Source organism: Anabrus simplex, chromosome 4, assembly GCF_040414725.1.
Source record: "Anabrus simplex isolate iqAnaSimp1 chromosome 4, ASM4041472v1, whole genome shotgun sequence".
NCBI classification, from domain to species: domain Eukaryota; kingdom Metazoa; phylum Arthropoda; class Insecta; order Orthoptera; family Tettigoniidae; genus Anabrus; species Anabrus simplex.
Genome location: NC_090268.1, coordinates 33,047,552 through 33,067,915, shown reverse-complemented (window position 1 = coordinate 33,067,915; position 20,364 = coordinate 33,047,552). Strand labels below are relative to the sequence as shown.

The 20,364-nt window shown below is 37.7% G+C and overlaps 1 protein-coding gene across 1 annotated transcript in view; it reads left to right on the top strand.

Moving 5' to 3' along the window:
• Positions 1-20,364, top strand: part of LOC136872370 (PX domain-containing protein kinase-like protein) — a 103,850-nt gene that overhangs the window by 32,362 nt on the left and 51,124 nt on the right. The window contains exons 5-7 of the mRNA XM_067146180.2: positions 4,705-4,948; positions 5,037-5,279; positions 20,115-20,341. Coding sequence (XP_067002281.2) covers positions 4,705-4,948; positions 5,037-5,279; positions 20,115-20,341 — 714 coding nt within the window. The remainder of the gene's footprint in view (positions 1-4,704; positions 4,949-5,036; positions 5,280-20,114; positions 20,342-20,364) is intronic.

Genomic DNA, 20,364 nt, shown 5'->3' with positions numbered 1-20,364 from the left:
AGAGACAAGATAGTAAGATCCAAGCAGTAGAAATGAAATTTTTAAGAACATCTTATTTTAATGTTTATTTTAATGTTCATAATCGGTTAAAAAGACAAGAAATAGAACTTGAAATATTAAAATCAGAGAAGACCTAAATATAGAACCATTAGTACAGAAGATACAGAAAGCAGGACTGAGATGGTTCGGACATGTAAAAAGAATGGGAAAGGAACGGGTAGCAAGAAGGGAATTGGAAAGAGAAGTTAAGGAAAAGAGACCAGTTGGAAGACCGAGAAGAAGGTGGATGGATCAGATTTGGAAGGACATTAGAGAAGCTGGATTGGATGTGGTGGAAGTAATGGAACAGGAAAATTGGAAGGACAGAAAAGAGTGGAGGAGCTTGTTAACCACACGCAGGTGACTGGAGTGGGACATTGATGATGATGATGATTGCTTCCACTTCTAGAGTTTTCCCATTCTTGAGGATTTTCTACCTCCATCATCTGCAAGTATTCATTTTTCACACCATCGTATGATGTTTTAACTCTCTTCTTTTGACTTAAGCTTTCCTTCTGCTCTGCTCTTTCCTTCATAAATTTTCTGGAAACATTCCTTCCATTCATTCAAAACTACTACTTCAACCTTCCATACCAATTGTGATATGGCCTATTAGCTGGTACTAGATTTTGTTGTCATCCATGACATTTCCTTCTGCTTTTATAAAAAAAAAGTCCATATATCATCTTTATCATTGAAATCTCTTTTCAGCTGCTTTGCTAAGTCTTTTCCGCTTACTAAGATTGTCTTCAATTTTATTCTTTAACCAGTCTGCAAGATTTATTCTCTTCTTCTCCTTTACAGCTTCAGCTTATCTTTCCTATCATCATGGTGTCTCCTTAAGCCTACTTTTTTGGTGATATCCTCCCACATACTTCCTCTGCTCCCTTAAGACCTGTTTACATGCAGACAGTAATTTATTGGTAACTAAATTTTTAACTTAATTTTAAGTGACTTGCAGTGTGTGAACTGTGAATTTAGTGGTAAGTAAATGATTAAATAACAATTCAGTCAAGTTGAATAGAATCCCGTCTATTTTTCCTTTGGGTAGACCTCCTACAAGTCGCGCGCACACCCATCAGAGTAGTGGGGGAAGCACTGTACTTGCTACTTACTACGTGTGAACAGGCACAATTTAGTTAAGTTCATAAATCCTGGGTGTAACTATATTTGTTGTTGATCACTCTGAGTTGGTTTTCTTTTTTTTCCCCTGGTCGTTCTAATTGCTGAGAACGATGGCTGCTTGGACAGAAGATAACACTCTAAAATTCGTTATTTGCTGTATATGCAGGAGTCCTGTTCTGCTGAAATGTCCACAATTTTCCTTCAAACAACTTTGAATTGATACGTGGCATCACCTTTTCCAACATTGTCTGGTAGACAGCTGCAGAACTCTTTAATCCACCTTCGCAAAAAATGCACCTCTGATGTTCCCCGCCAGGAAACCGCCCACGATATCATGATAGAAGCAGGATGTTGTCTGTGCTGCACAGTTGAAACTTTCTCTCTTGCTTCCTTGGAGGACCTTGCATACACATGACAATTTTGCTTGTTAAACAACTCTTCCGCAGTGAAAATGTTTTGATCTGTGAATAGGATGTCGCGATACTGGCTCTCCCATACGTCTATAACAAAGCCTGGGATCAAACCCAGCGTATCTGCTTTAATTTTTCAGTTAGTAAATTCCGTGTATATCTTTTATATAAACCAACATGTAAATCATCCTTCAAAATACATGACAGTTCGTGGAGGTATATTAATTTCATGAGACGAAATTGTTTGTTTACGCAAAGGATTGCATTGAATCCTTGCACGAACAACATTCACAAATTCTTTTCTGCGTACATACCTGGGACGACCCGATCTTATGTGATCAACAATTGCACCCATTTGTTTAAACCGTGCTATTATCCGAAACACAAATTGTTCATTAATACCAATAGGTTTCAGCATAGGAAAAATTTCCTTAGCTTGCCTTTCATAATGAAATAATGTCAATACAGCGATACGATTCTCATACATTCCCCACTCCATCTTTCACTGCTGCATGTTTTTGGCACACTGCAAGCTGGTTACTGATGATGACATAAAGCGTTGACACGCTTCTTCATACTACAGTACGTTTAGATTTTACTGACAAAACTTATGGCAGTACTGTGTAATTAACCATTTATCAAACCATGATGAAATCAGCTTGGGCCAGTTAATGGAGTTCTGTTGTCAGACACATTACAGTGCTTCATAAAAAAAATCTGTTGTCAGTTATGAAGTACTAAAATACTACTCAATGCAGGCCTGAGCACAGTGTCTCCTGTATTACCAGCACAGCTTACTATCTGAAGATCTAATATCCTGAACAGTTTTCTAACTGCCCCGTCTCTTTATAGTGATGAACACTTGGTTTCCACTCCATATTGTAAAACTCTTAACAACTTTTCCACAAGAATATGTCATTAACTTGATTGTTATGAATTACATTTGAAAAATACATGGGTTTGTCCTTATGTCTTTAAAATATAATGTTAGGGAGAACTGTTATAAACTTAAATTTCTCAAATTATAATTTCTACAATCACTGAAGAATGATATCTGAAACTTGATGAACAAAGAATGTTGATAGTCTGTAGCTTCTCTTAAGTTATGATTATCTAGAGTTACCATGTTTTGAAACACCAGTATGAGGACACCCTCAACAGGATTGATCAACATGGTCTTAGGATGGTAGAAATATAGAGTCCGCCCCGCAGGGATTATAACATAAGTTTCAATGCTGCTGTTCTTAGTTAGAAATGATTTTGGAGGAGAGATGTGTTCATTACGCCTGCCTGGTCCAACCCACCCACTCCTAGAAGCATATTTAATTTTATAACCTAAAGTAATGATTCAGGCACCATTATACATTGCTTCTGCCAAGGATCACATTACCAACCACTGCAAAAGAAAAAAGTGTCATGGCATCGGTAACCTTACACTTATTTATTAGCTTTAACGTATATTTGCACATCCAGGCTAATCTCTGTCATGAGAACAGTAGCCCCTTCAGGAGGTTCTTTTCTATGGTCGCGGCGAGTCTGGCCCTGCAGTGTAGTGGGTAACGCGTCTGCCTTCACCTGGTGGCTCTGGGTTCGATTCCCGGCAGGGTCATGGGTTTTTAATTGTAAATGATTAATATCCCTGGCCTAGGGACCGGGTGTTTGTATCGTCCTTAACATTCCTTTCCTCACATTCAACACTTTACACTTCCGCCATTTACAAAATACACGCAGGTTTCTCACATATGGTGCAAATAGGGGCAAAAGACCTTTCTAGGTTGACACCCTGAAAAAATAGCATTTTTAAAAAATGGTCGCGGTGCATAATGTCAACATGGCAAGAAAAAAATATATAGTCATATCAAACCAACAACCAACAGTTGGCAGCAATGCTATTCTACTCACCTCTACTTACTTCAGTGCTACTAGTGGAAACCTAAATATTAAACAAAGGACAGTCACTTCTCATGCGTCACATAGGGATGCCTCGTATTACTAACATTGCGGGGTGGACTCTATAGTTATGCCCTTAGGACTGCCAAATGAAACATTATTAGTTCAGTTTTATGTTGTCATATAGATACACTATATCTGCATAAGAAACAAACAAAATAACATATTTATCACTGGACTGATTCTATTTTAACAGTTCCCTTTTACAGAATCAACTGTCAGTCTGTTTCTCCCCATTGTTCACTGTGCTTGTATTAAGGAGAACAACCTCTCAACACAAGCATTATGGGCTGGCACTGCAAAGAAGAACAGTGCAATTTTAAGTAATTCCCTTAAATGTTCTTGACTATTACATGACTTAATGTACTTGCACAATTTCTTCTGGCTTGGTTCATATTTTTCATCATATGTGACTCTGAATTTTTTAAAAATTTGAAAATGGATCAAAACACTTTTCGTCATCAATTTCAATATTTTTATCCAAAAAAACTTCATTATCACAGCTATCTCTAAGCTAGCTAAAAAAGATCGATACATAGATTGTAAGCAATGCAAATCGATATTTTCTGTTTTATTAGCATAAAAGATCGACTGTAAGCGAATAACAATTTGATAATCGATGTAAAAAATATGTAACTTGTTGACAATATGAGATGAATACAAATCAGAATATCTTACTTCCCAAAAATAAAAATGTGAACATTAGCAGAAATTGTAGAAATGTGCACGGATGCTACATTAAATCTCAAAAATACAGACATGTCCGCATAAGTGCGGATGTATAGTGCCCAGTTCTGTTTGTTGAATAATTTATGTATTTTACATTATATAATTTATCAAGTGGGAGTAAAAGATCAGCAAAATATATTTTATGATTGATATCAACATGTACGTAAAGCACTCTGGCATGAAGAGGTATTTTGGTAATGAAGGGACAGTTTCAGCTTTTGCCTGACGTGAAAATGGGAAACCACGAAAAACTATTTTCAGGGCTGCCAACAGTGGGGTTTGAATCCACTATCTCCTGAATGCAAGCTCACAGCTGCACACCCCTCACCATTCTCTTAAAAAACATTAATAGGCTTTCTGTTTTTAGAAATAAATTCCCTTTTGCTTGTATGGCTAACGGAGATCTGTTTGGTTGTATTTTTATTAAATCATTTACTGTTTTGTTTTCCAGCATCCTAGCATTCAACCGGTGGACTTCTTAAGTTGCAGTGAGATGGGAAGCTTTGTTATTTATAGTCTAAATAATGCTGGAAGCTTACGAGATATGATATGTTCTGCAAAACCTAAGTTACAATTCATGAAGAAGTATGGTAATCCAAAACAAGTGAAGCTCCTTCCTGCTAGTGACATTGCTTATTATGGGAGGCAGATACTTGAAGCTCTTAGTTTTCTCTCTGAAAAAGGACTTCCCTATGGTGAGATTTTCTTTTCTTTTTAATTGTAATAATATTTTTGAATTTGTGTGAGTGATGATCCCTGTATGCTTATATTTTATTTTCACAGGTCACCTTCATACAGGAAACATAGTGTTAGAAAATGGAAGAGCAAAGCTGTTGGACATAGTGAATGGTGTTCTAGGTTTACCGTCATATTATAGGCCTTATTTTGTTCAGCATAAAAAGATACAGACATTGGAAAATATTGATGTGTATTGCTTTGGACATGTTTTATATGAAATGGCATTTGGGCATCCGCTTCATGAATCAATCTGTGATATATTTCCTTCAAACTGCCCTCCTCTTTTAAGTAAGTATACTCTCTAATCATAATTGATGAATATTGGCATTTTAAGTGCAAATCGTATATATGCGAATAATCCCTACATACGTATCAAAACCTGGTGGTGAGAAATCAAGGTGCAATTACTATTCTTGTCGAGGTTAGTACACTGCCTGTAACATTCAGAAATCTGAAACTTGGTATTTTTTCACCTGCTCTGTTGGCAACTCTGTTCCTGCCGCAACTAATAAGTGTGCCGCATCGTTTGCACGGTGTTGGATTGGGTAGTAGCACGTGATGTGAGTTCTCATTATAGGTTTTTCACAACTAAAGAAAAGCTCCACATTATTGAATAGGCAGAGGAAATTCATAATCATGCTTTGGGGAGGAAGTACAAGGACAAGAGTTGTGGTACGGTACGTGATCCGGGGGGAAATTCAGCTCTTTTTGAACAGAAAAGTGTTTCTGCTGGGGGGGGGCATTTCATGGGCAAATTTCCAGAAATTGAAAACAGGATATGCAAATATGTGACTGAAAAGAAAAGGATGTGATGTGCGGCCACGACTGAAATGTATCTGTTGAAAGCTAAATTATAGGGTGGAAGGCTAGCCATGGATATCTCATGTGTTTTTGAACAAAACAACTTCAGTTTTTGTTTTTTTTAACTGCACGATGTCTTCCAGTCAGTTCTGCAAAAATTTAGTGAATTTCCACAGATGTGTTGTCGGTTTGTGCCATGCAGACTGGATGCCAGTATATTTTGAAATGCTGCTGTAATATATGATACTAATGAAACTTATGACGTGAGGAATTCTTGTACTGCTTTTCCCACACTCTTGTGAGGTTGCAAGTATAGTTAATATGGACCGTAGAGGACCAAAAATGGTCAAATTCGTTAGTTCAAACTGTTATTCTCGTCATTATTCCGTATTGAAAAATAGCTGATTACAAAGTTATACAAGGAGTAATTTTAATACCATCTATTCAATACAAATTTATTCCACTATAGTGTGGTTAAATGCACATGGAAATTATCAGAAATTTGAAGGGTACATGCTTCGCCCACTATTTATTGGGCATCATCAGCCACAAACAATCTTAAAACACATATATTCTAAGGAGTCATAAAAATTTACTTAAAAAGTATTGATGAATATTTACAAGTGCAGTCCAGTGCGACGTGAAAACAGCTGTGCAGGCATTCTGACATTTTGACGAGGACGTCCAGTAACGTTCAGGTGAACCTCTGATATATTGTGTACGATTGAAAGGTAACTTTTCTGATGCATTAGGAGATCTTCTATTAGTGTCTGTGTCACAGTAGTCCCATCTGTCAAAGTGATTTCATCATCATGAAAATTTTTTGCTCCAGGGGAGTATTTTTCTTCCGCAGAATCACTAATTTTTTTCCTTAGCTCCGAAATTTCCTGGTCTTTCATTAGTATATCTGGATGAGGAGCGGGTTCTGTGTTGGTTGATTGGTCTAGTTTCAGTTTTTCCGGAGATAAAGTTCTTATGCCGTTACGGCCCTTTTCCTAACTGATCTCGTGTCACTGCGGTGTTCTCGCTCCGTCATAACCTAAACAGAAAAAAAGTACCGGTATTGTTGGTTTCTGAGCATATTACTATTAATAACAAGCATTTCAAGTCTGAAGTGTAATTTTAAATTTAAAAAACATAAAATAAAAGCCGAGATAAAGTTAATGTGACTTACTGCACTAGTCTCAGTTTTATTTCCATGCCAATTCGGTATTTTCTGGGAAGGAACAGCGTCCGATTTCAATATGTTCCGTACTGGGAGACCCAGTAGTTCATTTTTTCAAGTTTTGTTCGTAATCATCCAGAAGAAATTGTTCTGTACATATTCTTGCATTATTAATATTTATCTCGTCCATTCGCTTACACCAAGCTACCCATGTATTTTGGAGTGCCTCATTCTTTGGGAATCGATGGTAAAGTATGTCCTGAGTTTTGTAGCCAATATTATTACACAGAGCAATGGCACAGTTAGTTCTATTTTTACTCATTTCACTAAAACACTTAGAACACTAAAAAAACCAATCGCCTGTTAAATGAGAAATGAAGTGTTCACACCGGTAAGTTAGATTTTATAACATAGACCTCACTATTTATCACACACACACAAGGTCAACGCAACCAAGACTGCAAAGCGAGTGGCGAGTTCAAAGCTCACTGTATCTTCCCAGTGACGTCACGTTAGACTTGACTCGTTTGCCACCAAATGCGTGGGAAGCTGGAATACACCCCCCCCTGTATCAGCACAATATTGCAGATCACACTCTCTCTAAAACAAAGTCAGCTGAAACCTTATATTTTGGACCAGTACGTTAAACATTGTTTTCTGGTCACACTCTTCGACCATGAATTTGGAGGTTAAACTCAGCCATGTGCGAGGGAAATGACTTTGACCATCATCTTGAATGTGACAACACTTCAATCGACTTCAGTTGAAACTCGCTTTCAACATACGCGCCACAGTTGAAAGATGTGAATGCCTGTCCACTTCCTGGATTTTGTCTTCATTAGTAAGCGATTTCACGACTTTTTCAGTATCCATAAAGGGTTCTACCACAAGACAAATATGCACCACGCTAGTCAACTTCTCATGATATGTTCCTGATCCTTACATAGTCTGTCATGCGACAAATATTCGCTACCTTCACTGTATCACTCAACACAGAATAAATTTCTAACTTGAGAAAGGAATGCGAAGTACAAACACAAAGAGGCTTACTGGGTTAAGCCCAGTTCACACTAGATATGCCGAGCCATTCTGAGCAAGACTGATAAAAAATCGCTTATATGTAATTCGATGGAATCGTTCTCGCTTCATGTTGCGAGCCGTGTGAAGGGCCAAGGGTGAAGAATCAACAGGATGCCGCTCTTCACGTGTGTGATAACCATGGAAGACGAAAGATTGAATGCGTGCGTGAGTATCAAGAACTGTATGATTTATCGCACAAAAAATACAGCGTCATGAACCATAAGTTGAAGCTGTGGTCCAAAATTTCCAAGAAAGTTGGACAAGGTGAGTAAACAAAAGAGACAATCATTGTTTTTATTTCATTTTGAAATTGCTGAAGGACATACAAATTATGTACAACAAGACGTACGAACATATAAGAAAATACATGTACAGTTCTGTAAAAATGTTATAAACTCAATGAACATAAAATTGAAATATTTATAAGAGTCTGTAAAACAAATTCAGAGCCAAACATACGTTATCAACTGATTAATTTTTTTTACTTTGACATTTGACATTGGCTGAAGTTTTTCAATTTGTAATTAATTTAAAATGTTTGTAGATAAACTAAGAAATAAATTACAAATGATTTAGTTAATTAATGTAGTTTGAGGGACTTAATTAATTGTAAATGAAATGAGAGACTATATTCTGTCATTTTGCCATGGTACACTACCTGCAGGGGAATTGAAGTATGTCTTGAATTTCTCTCTGTTGCTAAACGTGGCCTGTTGGGCATTTGCACAGAGACATGGTAAATTGGTCAAAGCACTTGCAGTTTCTTCATTTGATGGTGCACTTTCCATGAAATGTAGTCGATCATAGCGCAAATAATTATGGAGGATGCAAGTGATCAGAATTATATTTTCAACATAATCGGGCTTAGAATTAATTTTCCTTAGGTAAATGCGAAACCTCTCAGTTAGAATACCAAACACGTTTTCCACCACTCTTCTCGCACGACAGCGTCGGTAGTTGAAAATTCATCTGTCAGTTATCTCGCACTTGATTCTCGGGGTAGGGCCTCATTAAATAGGTTTTTAGCAGAAATGCAGAATCTCCTAAAATCACCTGAGGTGCTGAAATATCTGATTCGGGCAGTACATGCACTGTTGAGTGCCCAAGATGGTAACTAAACGCAATGGTTCGGAACTAATCTCCAGTTGCAAGAAATCTGAAACAAAAATAGACCAGAAATTGTAATTTAACCTGAAATTATAATTGCGTACCTATAAATAAATTACTCTTTTTATAACATACATCCATGGCATGATATATAAGAACCTAATCTGTCAACAATCTTCGACAACAGCCTATACTAGTAATTCCGCGTCAAAACTGTACAGCGAATTTCGGGTGCCCAATTTCGACCTGTACTGTGTCACAGACAGACAGATAAATTTCTCTAAAATTCCAGATTTATGCATTGAAATGGTCTCTAATATGAGAAAAAGACAGACTAGTCAAATTTCGTCAGTCTCACTGATGTTCGTCCAATATGACGACCTTTTTTTTTGTTACTTACATCACAAAATATAAATTTTTATCAATATCGTCAACAGTCTAAAACACGATTGTCTTTTATTTGCAGATCCGCACAAACGTAAAGGACACTGGGAATCCCCTGGGGCTCAATACCGAAAACATACATGCAGCGCAAAAGCCACAACTGGACAGGAAGCTACCTCACCATCCAAATGGAAAAACAGTGAACTGATGGAGTTTCTACCTCCTTATTTAAGGGACAAAAACATCCATTATAAGGGACGATGGTTAACATGAATTTCACCCAGGTGAAGAGGATGAGGGTACCAGTCGGTTATCACAGGTGAATGAGGAGGTTGATCACTCTTCAAAAGCAACATCTATAGCTAGTAGCAGCCCATCTCATTCACAGTGTAACAGTAACATTCACTCAAAGTAATAAAAAAACAACAAACACAGCAGGTTGCAACTAGTGTGCTGATGAAACATGTTCTGGAAACAGAAAAAAAAAAGAGAGAGAAGATGATGAGGTTGACCACATTTTTTTGTCTATGAAGGGTACCTTTCAGAAATTTTCCAAATTTGATCAGTTGGTAGCTAAGCAGCAAATACTGTATTCAAAATTATAACAGACATTAAAGCACAAAGATGTCAACTACAACCTTTCTCTCAGTATAGCCAACAACAATCTCAGCGTCGTCCTTATTACCATCCCTTTTCAAGAACTCCTTCGGAGCATACATTTTCTACACCATCACCCATTTCACCTCAGGACATGCTCACTTCACCATCATAGCCATCATCTCCCAATCCACAATTCATACCAGTGAGCTACTCACAGAATCAAAACCAAATTTCTGAGCGTTCGGATTCATCTGTTGGGCAACCGCCTGCCCAAGGAGACCTTATCCGTTTTATAGCAGCATTTCAAGAGAATCAGTGAAAATAGGCTACATTTTTCAACAAGAATTTTATTTCTTTTACTGTATTTTTCTGTAATGTGTTCATTAATATATTTTAATAAAGTTAATTCTTAGAGTTTGCAATGGCGTTTACCTGAATTTATCCCTAACCATCCCTATACAAAAAACAAAAATTTGTCTAACGTACCTCAAACATAAAGCAAGTTTTTCAGCCGGCATGATGCATTCTTGGAACGAAGTATTCGTCTGTTGGATATCTGCTTCAATGAATCCCAACAACCACATAAAATCATAATGTGACATACGGAAGTACTGGTAGAATTTTGATTCATCGTCAACTAACTCTGGAAATAAGGTGAAAAATTCTCCTTCTCCTTTTCGCTTTGTCAGCATTTGTTGCACCCAGAACCTCCGACTGGGCATATTCTCCTCTTCTTCGTCTGAAATCAAGGCAATTTTAATTAATGATTCGATTGAAAAAAGCATTCAAATTTTTGGCACTGCTGTTTACTAGCGGACCTACTGGGATAGACTGAACAGAACAGGGAGACCGAGCATGGATCGGCTCAACCACAGAACGTATAGTGTGAATCGGCCTGAATCGATCCACGCCCGGATCATGACTTCCTCAGAACGGTTCGGCACATCTAGTGTGAACTGGGCTTTATTCAGCAATATCAGTGAAAACCTGAAAGTAAAACTGAACTCTCCTGAGGCTAATGGCTTGCTTCTCAAAACTAAAATTTACTCCCTAAATTTTTGGAATTCAGGGCCATTTCCGCGTAACTTTCCGCGAACTGGCTCGTGTTGCGTGGGCTCTAATCTTTGTTGGAAATAACATTCCTTTCACAAGGGATGAAAAAGAACAATTTCAGGGCTGGGAAAAATGTGATCATATTGAGCGGTAATAATGAAAATTTGTGACGCAATGAGTGAGATATGTTTAAATGGATTTAATACGACGTGAATCGGGACTTTGAATTTACGACGTGCTTCTTACTCTTAAATTGCACTTCTGTTGCTGCTGAAGACTTCCTCCAACATGTGCCATAGAATGCTCCACAACCTTGGATGGCTGTCCCTCCAACTTTTCAGGAATTTAGTAAGGCTGTTGGTAGTTTGAAACCAAGAAAGGTACCTGCAGCAACATTTCACTTGAGCTCATTCAAAATGGAGGCGTAATTCTGGAAATCAAATCAGGCTCTTCTCCCTGATCCTTCTAAAGGGGAGACTCAAAGAATCCTTGCTGACATGAAGTCCACCATTGTCAGAATCTTAAAAAAATGTGCGAAAGCATCTGTGGCCTTTATCATGGTATATACCTGCTCTCCATAGCTGGTAAATCTTTGCTAGGATTCTGTTGAATCAACTCCACACAGTCTTTGAAGGGGTACTTCCTGAATCTCAATGGGGTTTCCTCCATCCAGAGGCTTTATGATATGATCTTCTGTACGAGACAACTACAGGAGAAGAGCATAGAACAACGAAAGCCTCTACTTTTAGTGTTCTGCGATCTGGGAAAAGCCTTTGATACAGTTCACACAGAAGAAGTATGGCTGGTTTTAAAATGGTTTGGCTGCCCTGAACACTTTGTTGTACTGATCCAAGTACTACATGATGATATCTTTGTACATGTGCTGTACTGGAATGAAACATCAGAAGAATTCCCCTTCACCAATGGGCTTAAACAAGGTTGTGTACTTACACCAACAGTCTTTGTCCTGTATCTGGCAGCGTTGTTGTATGAAACATTGTCTGTGAGCAACACAGGTGCGGAACTTAACTGTAGATTTAATGCAGGACTATTTAATCACACAAGACTCTGATCAGAAAGGTTTGTCTCACCTATGTAACCATGTACCTCATCTTTTACCACCGGGTATTCATCTTGTTTTTGTTTCCTTTTTTTTGTTGTATTTATTCATCTTTTCTCCTATCTTACATTTCCTGTATCAAAAGTGAAGATCTGTCAATGAGTGTTGATACCCGCCCTCCTGATGAAGATGGGAAGCAGAAACAAGTTTGTCAGGGGTGAGAAGAGATGAATGTAAAAGAACTGGGCTTGAAGAGGAGAGAGCCTGTCTATTTGAAGATGTGGAGATTGTCCTTATCCTTTTGTGTTTCCATGTTTGTTCTTGTCTCCTATTGGTCCCTCTTCCTACACTGGCCTGTCATTTAGTTCATTCTGTTTTGTGTTTCTTTTCATGCTCCTATCTCCATATGACTTAATTAATTTACCCCTCAAATAACTCATGAACCATTAAAGATAGACATTCTGTTCTCGCTTTCAGTAATGGTGCCAAGGGCCTGACTCATAATTGAACTAGCAGTATATTCCTAGGGCATCAATATCTGCTTTGATAGCACCTTTAATGGAACTACTTTAAATACTTTAGTAGAACTACACTGTTTTCTACATCCTGCCTTAAACTTACAGACATTGCAAGTTTAATGCTGTGATAATTGGACAAGTAGCCTATTTCTTGAGAAAATGGAATAAATTTAAATTGCTTCATTTGTCTGCCTTGGGCCACCCGTTTGACTCAAACACAAACCAGGCAGTCAGAAGATGCACTACTTTCAAACATTCAGTGTAATGTTAACTACTATCCCCCATATTAGGGCTTTCTACTATGACGGCAGTCTCACTTGCCTACTGCCATTCACAATGGAGATGTGGCATTTTCATTATAAAGACAGGCCCCTTTTCCTAATGCCAGTCAGAATCGAGTTGGGGGTTTCGATTATAATCGAGAAATGCAACTCTAAAGCTAAAAACAAAGTGGATGTATTGCAAAAATGAAATGTCTCTCATTGAATTGTGATTATGAGTTACAGATTTAAGAAAGTGGTAACAGAAGAGAAATTTAGGTGTAGAGATTCTTAGATAAGATGATGATTTATGATGTTATTACGTAAGCCTAAAGGGGCAAGGCAGAGGCAAGAAATTAAAGTAGAAAACGGAAGAAGAAGAAGAAGAAGAAAATTACAGTAAAAATTATAGCTAATCCCAGAAAACACCTTACTGTGTGAAATAATGGGCTACACTCCGCGTGCTTTTGAAATATTAACAACCACACTTGAAGGTATTGGAAGACTATTTGTAACCTCTGACGGTATTCTGCAAATATCCCGCTTTCTTCCCAACAAACAACCATGAGTTACAGAAATAATGACTAAAATGGCATTACGTTACTTCCCTGCTGGCAAGCAGTCAGAGACGTTGCCATGGTAACCGGTAGGTTTGTTGCCGGTCACCCAATGCAGAGCATGAAACTTGCAGAAAATAGTAATTTTCTCTGTCATTTAAATAGTAGGCTAAGCAAAATTATGCACATAACAAAAGTTGTTTAAAATGAAGAGAAGTTTCACATACGGTCATCAGATTTTACAGAAAATCAGTAGTTTAAGAGAAAATTGAAAACAAAACCTGTCCTGGTTTTCATATAAACCCCTAGTCTCTTCAGCGATTTTTAAATTATATGCATATCCAAACCTGCCACTGGATGAGTATACACTAAATATGAAGTTTGGTCGAGATCTATCCAACCGTTTCGCCGTGATGTTGGAACAGCCAAACAGACACGAAAGCTAAAAACCACTGATTGGTGTTGAGTTGACCTAAAAAGGATAAATATCTGAAAAATTGACAAAATAAACAAAATTACAGTGGATGATGTTCTCTATGACAAGTTGTATATGGACAGGAAGAAGTGGAAGAGGCTCATAAACAGCACCCGGGAAAATGGAACTGTACAGTGATGATGATGATGACAGACAGCGAACCCCCTACAACTTTATTTATATAGATTTAGTATGTATTCAGATTTGCATTTACTATGTTGGAAATAACATAAATAAGTATGTGCCTTTGAAATCACTATGATGCACAGGATGACTTCAGACACTTTTTTTTTTTCCTCAGATGCACTCATGAAGACATATTTTGGTTTAGAGGGTACTATATTAATTAAATATGTTGATGATGAACAATACAATTTAAGATACCGTTTTTAAGTTAAAATAAAATAACTTCAAAACTGTCTGAAATCATCCAGTTTAACTGTACTAAATAGCTCTCTTTTTTTTTAACGGATGTCTTGTTCGTGTTGATATCTCCTGAAAAGTAGGCATCTAGAAAAAAAAAATATTTGAAGGACATTTTTAGTAGAAAGTGAAGAAGTCAATCAAGTTCTTTTTTGACTGTCTTGAAATTTCCAAACATTTCTTCAGAGACTAAAAGCAGGGGTTTAGTTGGGCCAGTAAAAGGATGACAACATACCATGAATGGAGAAAGAGGACACCCTATCTGCTGAGAGATAATGCTTTTTTAAAATACTGAATCAGTCACACGAACTGTAACTGGAAACTAACAATAATAACACTATCTTATTCCAGCTATATATTAAAATGTCTTTTCTTCACTTTCGACAAACATTTGGTTTCAGTATTGCTCATGTAAAAGATTCAGTAGATTATAGGTATATAATAAATTAATAGGAAATTACTTACATAGGAAATTTCCTCGCTGGGCCCTTTAAAGTTATATTACATATAACGTACGCAATTAGAAGGTATCAACATTGAGAGCTGAAAGTACTCTGTTAATATTGTTATGTTTTCTTTAATTGTATTCTCTGAAACAGTGTGTCTGTAAATTTTATTGTTGATAGCATCACAGTATTTTCCACAAAGAGCAAGACAGGAACGAAGTTATGAGATTTTTTTTGGTAACAGTACGCCAATAACTCCTTGCGTCAACAAAGAGAAAGTCTTGTTTTTCAAGCGATTCATTTAATTGGTTTAGTGAAACCCAAACATAAATTATACTCATAATGCAGAGTAAAATAAATTTGCAGTTGTGATGGTATTAGTCCAAGATCTGTAGCTTTGATCCTCTCCATCTGATCAAATATGACCTAGGCCACCATAGCACTGACGTGAAATAGGAAGGTTGTGAATTTGAATCCCACTGATGACCGATTGGCTATTTGTGTTCTGTACTTAACATCTCTTTAATACATATAGTGAACATCACCTAATATTTTGAAAGTTTATTTCAAGTAGATCAAGCAAGTGGCGGTGTGGTTTAGGTCATCTAGCTTGCATTCAGAAGTAGTGGGTTTGAACCCCACTGTCGGCAGCCCTAAAGATGGTTTCCTGTCCCATTGTCGCCATAAGACCTATCTGTGTCGGTACGATGTAAAGCAAATTGTAAACATGTATTTCAAGTACAATGTGGTTGTAAAAATTAACAATTTTAATAGTAGTACTAGTAGTAGTAGTAGTAGTAATAATAGGGTAATAACAATCATAATCAAATATTACAGGAACGGAATAGTGAAAACAGCTCCATAACTTGTATTTTGAAATATCAAAAAGTAGGCTCTTTTTTACATATTAAATAATACATTAAATCCGAATTGCATGTAGGCCGGATGCCCAGACCAAACGCGGACATGTGGGCACCCTAGCCAGTACTCACCAGTACTCAGTACTGATAGTTTAAAAAAAAATGCTGAATAAGTACCTACCAGAAGTTTCCATACATGCTAGAAAGTGTTGGTATGATCCAATGTTCATTAATGTTCTATTGATGAATATTTAATTTTTTTCTCTTGATTCAGATTTTATCTCTACAAAAAAGAGATCCAAACCTTTCCTACTGCTTATAAAATCATAAGGAGAACAATAATAGTATTTGAAACAGTACAAGGATATCCTGGTCATCACACCAAACTGGTTCAAAATGGTGTTAAATTACATTAATTTTAATCTATTGTAATAACTAATAACAGACTTCAGTCCATTAATGATAGACAATTCTTCAGATGTCTGATAGTCCATTTGGAATTGTGACTGCTGACAGTCATCTCAAAAAGGATTCAATTCTGACAATTTAGAGAATAATGTGCATCTTACTATTCACTGAAATTTGTGGTGTCCTTTTGAAAGGCCAGAAATCTTAAGATGCATTACATAGAGAGGAAATTATCAGGTATTTGTGTGTTCAACTTCACATTTAAGATTCAGGTAAAATAAACAAGGAAGACACAAATAAAGGGAGAAAACCAGATGATCTCCTCCCACTTACAACAGCAGTCAACAGAATAGCAGTATCCACAGCAGAGAGCAAATGAGCCTTCAACTCAATGAATTAAATTGTGACTCATTTTAGAAGGGCTCTTTTAGTGAAGCACGTAGCAGATTTAATTTTTATCAATCTTTCGGGCCCCACTCCAGTAGTTGATTTGCTGCCACATGTGAAGGGAGACATGACTGTGATCTGGTAGACATTCAACAGGAAGAGAAAAATGACAACAAAACCCGATTCCTCTGAATACATATGGAAAATGAAACATTAGGTGAGTACCAGTAGTTCATATTTTCCAACTAAAGCCTTGATGAAAAGAAGTGGATGTTTAATTATGACACCATGACTAGTTGATATTCCAGCTGATCTCTTGAAACATTTTTCTATGCTGACTAACGAAACAAGGCCCCACTCTGTTCTGGTGGAACTCAGGGTATTTGTATCTGACCTCTGATATTTATATGTTTTTAAGTAATTCCTCTTAATTGTCTGTGGTACACATCTGAATTGTTGATCATTTAATTATGTTGGTTTTCCCCATAATAACAAATGTATCTGAAATCACATCAGAATTGTTTCCTTGCTGCATCATTATTGAAATCCATTTTTCTTCTTTTGTCATATCTGTCTCGGTAGATCAGTTCATGATTTCAAGATCGCGGGTTCAGTCATGGCTGAGGTAGTTGATTTTTAAGGGGTAGTCAAAATCTTGGCTCTCCATGCCATTGTTGTTGGCATGTTAGATCTCTGATGGTGCACTTAATGTCACACGGCAGAATTAGATCAGCTCAGCCATAATAACCATCCAGTAGAATTCTTCTCTCATTGCTAGAAGAATGTTGAAATTATTAGGTAGACTGCCTGAATGTCATCACTTCAGAAGGTCTGCAGCTTGGTAGATGAGGCCATATGGTTGTTTATATTATCTACTGTTATTGTTTGTTGATAGTGAACACCATGAGTGCCCATATGACAGTTTCTAGAGGGGGGCCCTGACCTGGGGGTATGTAGTAATTTTAATATTTTGGAAGATAAATGGCGATTTGTATTCTGCGGTAGAATAACCCACGGTATCCCCTGCCTGTTAGTGATGGACGATACTACCGCTTTTACGTAATACTGACTTTTAAATCATTTCCTTGAAAGGAAAATATGTGACTACACTAGATTCTTGCCTTTCTCTGAGAGCTAGAGGGGGGCCGTGGCCCCACCTTGCCCCCGGGTATGGGCGCCCTTAGTGAACACTTACTTCCAGAAGAAAGACAATACCTTATGGGCTAAAAGGTTCAAGGCGGATTGAAAGAATGTATCGTATGTGCTGAGATCAGTTCCAACCTTTGCAACTGTGACCTGCTCAAACAATTTGTTGATTATAGTCATACCAGGTGAACCTCTTACATCACAGCATAGACTTCTGTTTGGCAAATTAAAGTTACAATGTCATCTGCGTACTGAAACCAGCTTGCCAAAGAAAATCAAATTGTTTAAGCTAAAAGGGAGACAAGAGCTTGGCTGTTATCTGGAGGTAAATAACAATGATAGTCCCGACCATATATGACGTTTCCTGAGTTACTACACAGAGAAAGCAAGGCAGCATCTGGAGGTCTAAAAAGGGAAACTGAAGATTGCCAAGGAGATGTGGTAGTGGAAAGACAAATTTCAAGGGGTTCCTGGAGAGAAGAAATTTACTTTCAAGCTATGTGGAAGTTAAGGAACAGCCAGGTCAAACCATGCCTGAAGATGAGGTTCAAGGCTACTAAGAAACTTACAAAAACAGGATCTGAGGGCTGGTTCGAGGTCCATTTAGCCTATGTGATTACAGTTGAGGAGCTGTCTGATGGTGAGATGGCAACTCTGGTCTAGAAAACCAAAAATAATGGGCAAGAGGATTCGTTGCAGAGCAAAGCTAAGGAAAGTAACACAATGGAAAGAACTTGAAAAACAATGATAGAATATGTGCAAGCAATGTACAAAAATTGTTTGCAGCAGTGTACTGGTACATGTGGGTAGAACAGAGAGGGTTTGGAATGAAACTGGACTATGGCAAGGAAGTGTGCTGTTACTACCGTTGTTTATAATGGTTGTGGACGAAATTGTGAAGGAGGCAAAGGTAAAATACGGGCCAAGGATATTGTGGAGTGGAGAACAAATAGAAAGGAAGTACAAGAGCAACTTGACACATTGTTGAAAATGATGGGGTGAAAGTCAGTATGGAAAAGGTTAAGACAATAGTGTTGACTAGAGAAGAAAGGGAAGGAAATTATAAGAATAAAAAGACAAAACCTTGAAATTGTGGAGAGTTTCAAGTACTTGGGAAGCAAAATGATGCAGGATGCAAGGGTGGACATGGAGATCTGTAAAAGTATTCAACAGGGAAATGCATCCTAGCAGAGTGTGAGACGTCTGGTGTGTAGGAAGGAAGATGTACTACTGCCCAATACTGACATAGGCAGCAAAGACCTGGAAATTAACAAAAAGACAGGAGAATAAAATCCAGGCCAGTGAAATGAAAGGACAGGGTAAGAAATTAACCTTTACCGGTTGACTGACTTTTTCTCGAAAAGGTTGAATGTCGGGCAGAACCTGACATGAGATTTACCATCATCTTTCAACAGTTATACGTTTCTTTACATAATATCAATGGTTATGTTAACTTCTCAAACGACTTCTTGATACATATCGAAACACTGCTATCGAATTCTAGCAAAAAACAACCAAGTGTTTCTGTTTATCATCTGCATACTCATACCAGTAATATAGATAACAAATGTAAATGTACCATTTTGAGCAGTTCAGACGTTATTGATGCACTTGAGAATTCTGACAGTGATATTAGGTTTCCTCGGATATTTTTGAAGGAATTAAGAGAAAATTGATGGAAAAACTATCGGCCGAGAGGTTTTTTGTGGTCTGAGAACCATGTCTCATATGCATATGGTTTGCCACGTCATCAACAGTCACTCATGTGTTATTCAGGATCATATCACGCACTTGTTCAATATTGGCATCCGTTACGGGTGCAGATTGACACCCGCATCTTTCCTCATCCTTCATGCTTGTGGAGTCCCTTTTGAACTCTTCAGTACACTGGTAAACACTTCACTGTGCCAAAACATTGTCCCTGTATTGAGCTGAAAGTCTTCTCTGAATTTCTGCTCCTGGTAAACCCTCAGACCACAAAAAACGGATTACAGAACGTTGTTCTTCCTTGGTGCAAACAGTCTGTGGCATGCCATCATTATGTCGCAACAGCCCAACCTGTACTGATCTGATAATGCTGAAGCCTACCACAGATGTAGACAACAGTGCCATCTAGTGGTTGGCGAGCACACAACGCCATGGAGCCAACCTAAAGAGAATTAGAGAAAAATTGCAGATACTTATTGACTTGCCCTCGTAGAAACATTTATCACAGTACAAGCTTGCAAGAACACTCCTCATCTTGCCTAGTTCGCCTCTTTTTCGCACTTTGGTGGTGCTATTTGAGGATCCAACCAACCTCTGGGCTGATAACTTGACAGACAGAACAAGCTAATACCTTTGATTTCAGTACAATAATTTCTGTTCACTATTTTCTTTCTCTTTTTTTCCAGAATCAGTGCTGGAGTCCATCCTTTCTTCAGAAGCATGCAAAGGTGGGCTTCCAACTATTTCAGCTCTTATGATGCACCCATTCTTTTGTTATTCTCCACCGCCAAGCCAGCTTTCAAGTTCTACATTAGGTGATCGACCCCACCTGAAATTCTCAGCTCATCTGAAAGAAGTTTTGAAAATGACTTGTCAGAAAACTGAAGCACGACTCAAGGATGAACAAAAATTGGTACTGTTACCTTTTACTTACTT